This window comes from Triticum dicoccoides, chromosome 2A (genome assembly GCF_002162155.2).
Source record: "Triticum dicoccoides isolate Atlit2015 ecotype Zavitan chromosome 2A, WEW_v2.0, whole genome shotgun sequence".
Classification (NCBI taxonomy): Eukaryota; Viridiplantae; Streptophyta; class Magnoliopsida; order Poales; family Poaceae; genus Triticum; species Triticum dicoccoides.
The window spans coordinates 15,002,711-15,009,141 of NC_041382.1; the positions used below are offsets into that span (position 1 = coordinate 15,002,711).

The window sequence follows — 6,431 nt, forward strand, 5'->3', positions numbered from 1 at the left end:
TCTTCTTTTGTTATCTCCATTTTTTCACTAACGTCAAGTTTTGCTAGTCCCGAAAGATTTTTTTTCTCTCTTTCTTTCTTGTCTTCTTTTGCTGAGACCTAATATATTTAAAATGTGCTCTAGTGATACAGGCTAATCTCGTTATTGTTGCTTGCATTAAGACTGTTCTGATTCTTCAGGAAAACATGACAACATCAAAACAAAAGCAAAAATGGAATATATGTGAAAAGTTGTTCTGCTGAAAAACGTACCCTTAGAACTTTAGGAAGTGAATTAGTTAAATTTTACCATGCAAAAAAAATTAGTTAAATTTCTTGGGCAACAATATTGTATAGTTATCTGTACAATTTTCTTTTGTAACTTTCTTTACAAAAAGTACCAAACATATTAACTAAAATTATAAAAAAAATCTGTTGTAAGTTGATAAGTCTGTATTGCCATTGCTAATTGTACTGGTTTGGCTCACTGCAGACTGGACAACACTATCACTCGTATCATGATTTTGCCTCCTACTCCGTTTGTACTCACAGTATCTTTCCAGATAGACATCTTGCTGTTCCGGAGTCACACGTGAGTATCTTTCCCTGTTATGGTAATGCTCTTCTCCACAGAATTCGTTGGCCGAACACCTCTACGTTTAACGGAATTCGTGGGCAGTGGATGGATTTATTGAATGATGAGTTCTACCAACAGAATGGGCCATAGATTGACGAAAGTTTCGTGCTGAAGTGAATGCTGGGAGGCACCCGCGAACAGTGGCAGAGCTGATTTTTAGTGAAAAAAATAGGCCTAATACTAAGGGGAAAATGTAAAGCTTTGTGGACATAAACAAAAACACTTGGTGTTCAGAAAAATATGTACCTGTTTTCCAACATATGAGGGGATGAGCTGCGGTGGTCTGAGCCATCGCACCGGACAAGAGTCGAGAAGAGATATTTTTGTCCGTCGGGATCGAGATGGTTCTAGTTGCGCTGGGTGGCCGGGGGACAACCTTTTACCCATATCCACGTGGAAAGATCTCGTACAGCAGAGGACTTGATCTGACGGCCAGTAACTCTCAGATTGGCTCATTCCCAGCCGTCTGATAGAGCAAATCTGACGGACAGTAAGTTATTCCCACACTATATAGGAGTATAGAAAACCTCTTTATGACATGATAAACCGAACCGATCGCATAAATTGGAAAAAAACTCACGAATTTGATAAAAGTTTATGAAATTAAAAAAACATTCATTCGTTTGAAAAAAGTTCACGGATTCAAAAAATAAGTTTTGTGGATTTGAAAAAAGTCCAAAAATTAAAAATATGAAAAAATAAAAGAGAAAAAGAAGAAGAAATAAAGAAAAATGAAAAAAGAGTAAAATCAAAGAAAAAAGGGGCAAACAAAAAGAAAAAAGAAAAATAGCAACAAGAATATAAGAAGTAACTTGGCACGACAAGTGAGTTGTCCCAATTAGTTATAGCTGGTGAAAGTAAACCAAGAGGTCGAGAGTTTAAATCATATCTCATGCACCTATTTTTTGAGGTTAAAAAAAGAAAAGAAAAATAAATGGGCCAGGTCCAGGGTGGAAGTAAAAAAGAAAAAGAAAACATAACAAAAAACATAAAACAAAAACCAGAGTAAAAACTCATGAAAAACCTGGCCAAACAAAAAATAAAAATAAAAATAGCTTCCGGAAGGCATATAAAATAAGAAGAAAAAGAAGTATTGCTAAACATATTGGGCTAGTTGGTTTCTCTGTTTGAAGAAAACATAGAGGTTCCGAGTTCAAATCTTACCACCCACGTCATCTTTTGAATCTTTAAAAGATGAAAATGGTCCAAGCCCATGATGAGGGGGGCGTGCGCTCCATATAAAATCACTTGAAGAAGCAAAAATATTCCTCCACCCGCTCCGTTTATGAAAAGTTGAGTCAAAAATAGTCCTCCACCACTCATATAAAACCTTTTTTTAGGGAGCCTCTTTAATTTTCCCAAACTACCCTCACATTTAGGAGAGATGACCCTCCCGTACATTTTGGTGGGCTGAAACCGCCTGAACTGACATGGCCACTCCTTCGTTGCCGGGCCGCGCCACTACTCCGCCACCGGCCGTGTGGCCCGCCCGCCTCTCCACTCCTACCGGCCGCCTCGCCAAACCTTTCCCGGGTGATCGCACCTTCCATTTCTCCAAAGACATGAGGGACAACTTGTTTTGTGGACCAGTTTTCAAAAGAGGAATAGAAAAAAATATTTTAGAGAAATATGTTTACAGGAATTGGGAAAAATAGACATCGGTCATTTCTCCCTACGGTGGATGGGGGGGGGGGGGCAACTGATGTTAAAGCATGTTGGGAAGAGCCAAAGCCAACCAAATCACTATAATACACAATATCAACAGCAGGTAATCACTGATGCAATGAAAAAATCTGCATGTTGGCCTGAGCCCTGCTGCCATCCCCTGCCTCCAGCAGTGACAGTCTGACAGACATCCCACAAAACGGCTTTTACAAGGAAGATTTTACAGGAGCTATTGGAGTTGCTCTAACATAGCAAAAATGTCCTCTCCGACTGTGAATCCCGAAAGGTGAGGTGCAGGTGTCTCCTCCCCGGCGATAATATGGGATCACATCTCAACAATATAATCGCAAAAGTACTTCGCACACGATGCTTTGGTGAACGATACTGGAACAATGCCCAATCGAACCGGCTGGAGCTGTTTAGCCTTGGTCTTGGACGGTAGGATATGACATGTCGTCTGTATTTCGTATGGGAAGTGTCATGTGTGAAGCAGTGCACATATAATCAGGTATCAGAGCTCAGGCCTTAGTGTGGCGGTAACGGTGCCTGGGAATTACTGGCCATGAAAAACACGATGCCATTCATGCACAGACATGAAATGGAAAAAGAAAACCTTAATTTTGGGGATAGTTACCTACCAAGAAGGTAGCGAACAGAACCAGCATATGATGAAAGTAATCATTTAACATAATGAAAGCTACCTTCAACTCCATGCCAAGTTTCTTCCTCCATCTTCTTCACAGAGCGGGTAGAAGTACAGTAGATACAGTCACAACTATGGAGTGTGGTGCCAAAAAATGCTGCTATACGTATTGTTCTTCTGGTAATCTCAACTATACAATCACAACTATGCACAATTGTTACAACAAGGAGAAAATGAACTACTTCCTCGTTCCTCGCAGCGAAGGGGAGACAGTGTGTTTGTGTGTGACGTCAGCACCCTCCAAAGGGGGGGTGGGGGGGGGGGACCTAGGACGTCAGCATCCTTCAAATAAGGTCTGCACCGTTGTTTGCAAGCTCTCTGTGGTATATATCTCTCCTACTGAATCTATCTGCAAGCATGAACAAAACAGCCCCGAACTTGAACAATTCTCGAGACACCTTGTGTAGTCTGACAGGATGCACTCCTCTATGCTATCTCTCAGACCCTGCCGTAGGGCAACATCGGGAACCTTCCAAGTTCTCTGAAGATCAAAAGTCTCGTTGAATTTCGAAGTAAACGCGTCTAAGGATGGACGCTGACTGCCCCACCACCAGCAGGAGCTGCGATTTAAACAAGACTTGGCCGGAGCGCAGGCCTCATCTGTATATCTCTTAATCAAGAGTAACTTGAACTCATTATCATACTGCTCAACAATCTGCCAATCGGATAGCAACTCATTCAACAGGCCATCTGTCTTCCTATTAAAATAGTCTCTGTTGTTCAATAGGAAAATGCATCGCTGCTGCACATCTGCATGATATATGTTTGCATACTCAGTGAGCCCAGATTTCCAGCAGGTAATCACGTCATGCAGAAGATGGCCAAATGAGTTGCAGTCATCACCAGGGGCAAGAGTGGATTGCACTAAATTTCTGTGACTGCGGAAGGATCTCACTGAGCATATGAGGAAACATGTCATTGGATGAATAATGTCATCCTGATGCTTTTTCATATTGGATTCTATGTGGTGCTTGGTATGGTCCATTAATCTCCTGAAAGCCTCTCTCATGTTGTGCGAAATATTGGAAAGGCAGTCACCAGATTCACTGGAAGGAAGCTTTTCTATAAGAGGAAGGACATCCTTAAGTGCCTCACAGGCAAGCAGCATTGGAGGAATACGGGTGGGAGGCCACACTGCCTCGCTAAGACAGACTGCAATCTCCAAGAGCTCCTTGATAGGGCACTTTGCAAACTGCGCAAAGTATCCTATTTTTAACTCCTCAAATGATCGACTCTGCTCACATAACTGGTGTTTCATCAAACAGAGGACTTGGGTGTTGATTTTCAACATAGTGGTCAATTCTTCTGTATGCTCAGAAGGATCCACTGTTCTTCCACGAAGAACCAATGGTATGTCCGGTTCACAGAAAAACCTGTTACACAAAAGAAAAGCGAGCTTGAATTGTGAGTACAAATATTTTAGCAATTTATGAAACATTTGAAGAGCCAGTATTCTTACGGATACATAAATGTTCTAGCATCGCAAGAGACTGTATATTTACAGAGATCATTTTGGACCGTTACAGAGTACCACAGAATGCACTAGAGAACTCCTTAACCTGTGCTTTCAGATTAAAACTGCCAAGTAACAAGAGTTCTATACAAATCATAAAAATCCTTGCAAAGCATTCAGGATTTTACTCGATTTAGTAGCTCGACCAGTTTTATCTTGGTTAGTGTAGTCATCTTTTAGTGTCAAGGTAAACATTACGTGCCATATATATCTAAAAATTTCAATAAACAGCAAAAGTCTGCAGTCATAGGTCAATTTTCAACACAAACTACATCAGCCCGAGTACTCAACAATATTTCAAACCATTTGAAAGACAATAGAGTTGGTTGATTAGCATGTAAATGATGATATGGTGAACAGTCAACTGTCACAAGCATTTGAGGTTAGGTCAAAGAATATATTCTTTTAGGATCCAAAAGCACATACAGGTACAAACAAACGCATCTCAAAATGACAACAAAGGTTAGCAAATACAGCAAAACAAAGCAGTTAACGCCTACATATACATGCATTACTAAAAACTCCAATTTGCAGGCCATATAATGCACAAAATTTATTCATCATTAGTATTTCTCCTCTACTATATTGATGATACTGATTTCGTGTTGTCTGACCTGAAGTTTCTGCTTTATCTATATATTTCGGCTATATACTAAAAACACAAAATGGATAAAAAAGGAGAGAAATCACTAAAATTATCACACAAAAAAACTGTCCTTCAGACAGTGGGTCCTCTTCTTTATTAAGGAATCAAAGCCTCTAGATCTTCATAACTATACCCAACATATCACAGCCACTAGATCTTCGTAACTATGCCTAAACAGACCACAGCCACTATATCTTTTCATAGTCTCATACAGCGTTTCTTTTAATCTTATAATGGTGGGTATTTTGTTCAACCCATTGAAATCCTACCAGACTGTTGCTCCACATGAGATCCCTCAGTACATGATCAACACAAAATTGCTGTGATCTTGAAAGGTGCCAGTAGCAAGCTGCAGACGACAGACGCGGAACAAGGTGCAAGGTGAAGTGCGGTGTGGGCTGAGGATGAGCCAAAGAGGGCACAAAAACTTAAAGTTAGTACAAAGTTGTACTAAACTTTACAAAAGTTAAGTACAAAGTCTTTGTACTGAAGTTAGTACAAAGTTGAGACACTTATACTTCCAGTACAATTCTTATGTTACAGAGCATTTCAAAACAACAAGTAGAACTTTTCAGAATTTGGAAATCGCTTAAATTGTACTATGATGTGCTGGCACACAGAAGAGCAGGAGAAATACATATTTTTGGAAGTTGCTCTAAAATGATTGGTCACACCGTGGCATACAAAGACCAAATCCTTGGATGTGTTGCCAGTCCCGATGATCGGGGAACCGAAGTATCATTATACCCCAATCAATGAAAGCTCTACTCGGTTCACAAAGATTGTCCTGGTCATAGAGACCAGCAATTAAGAAGTCGATGTTGGAGGTGCTTTAGTGTCAATACTGTGCTGGGTCATCCATGAGAGTGAAGTGGTTGAAGAAAGATGCATAGCATGCAGGTGGTGAAGGACAGTAGACATAAAGAGAGCAAGATAAGTGGATGATAAAGACTAGGATATGCAAAACTTGCGATTTTGTTTCTAATTTGTAACCCATTCCAAAATATCAGCATTTCTTTTTGAAGAATCATGTTATCACCGAAACAAATATACATAAAAAAGCCATGCGCTTCTTCAAAAACAACAAAATAGAATTGTGGACCAAACTCTCTCTAATGTTAATTTTCAAAGTGAGATTTCTCTAGTATATGAACCAGAGGTGAGTGCGACATTCAAATGGACGTTCCACAAACTAAATGGCGCTCAGTCTTCACACATAATTCATTACTGTATTATTTTCACTCTATACACTTTTTTAGGTAATGGATGCTCTATTCCACGCAATCCCT

At 40.0% G+C, this 6,431-nt stretch overlaps 1 protein-coding gene across 1 annotated transcript in view; it reads right to left on the reverse strand.

Annotated features, from left to right (window-relative positions):
• Nucleotides 1-2,982: 2,982 nt before the first annotated feature.
• The window catches only part of LOC119352789, a 6,820-nt gene continuing 3,371 nt past the window's right edge, over nt 2,983-6,431 (reverse strand). Inside the window, exon 3 of the mRNA XM_037619375.1 lies at nt 2,983-4,356. Coding sequence (XP_037475272.1) covers nt 3,258-4,356 — 1,099 coding nt within the window. The 3' untranslated portion in view covers nt 2,983-3,257. The remainder of the gene's footprint in view (nt 4,357-6,431) is intronic.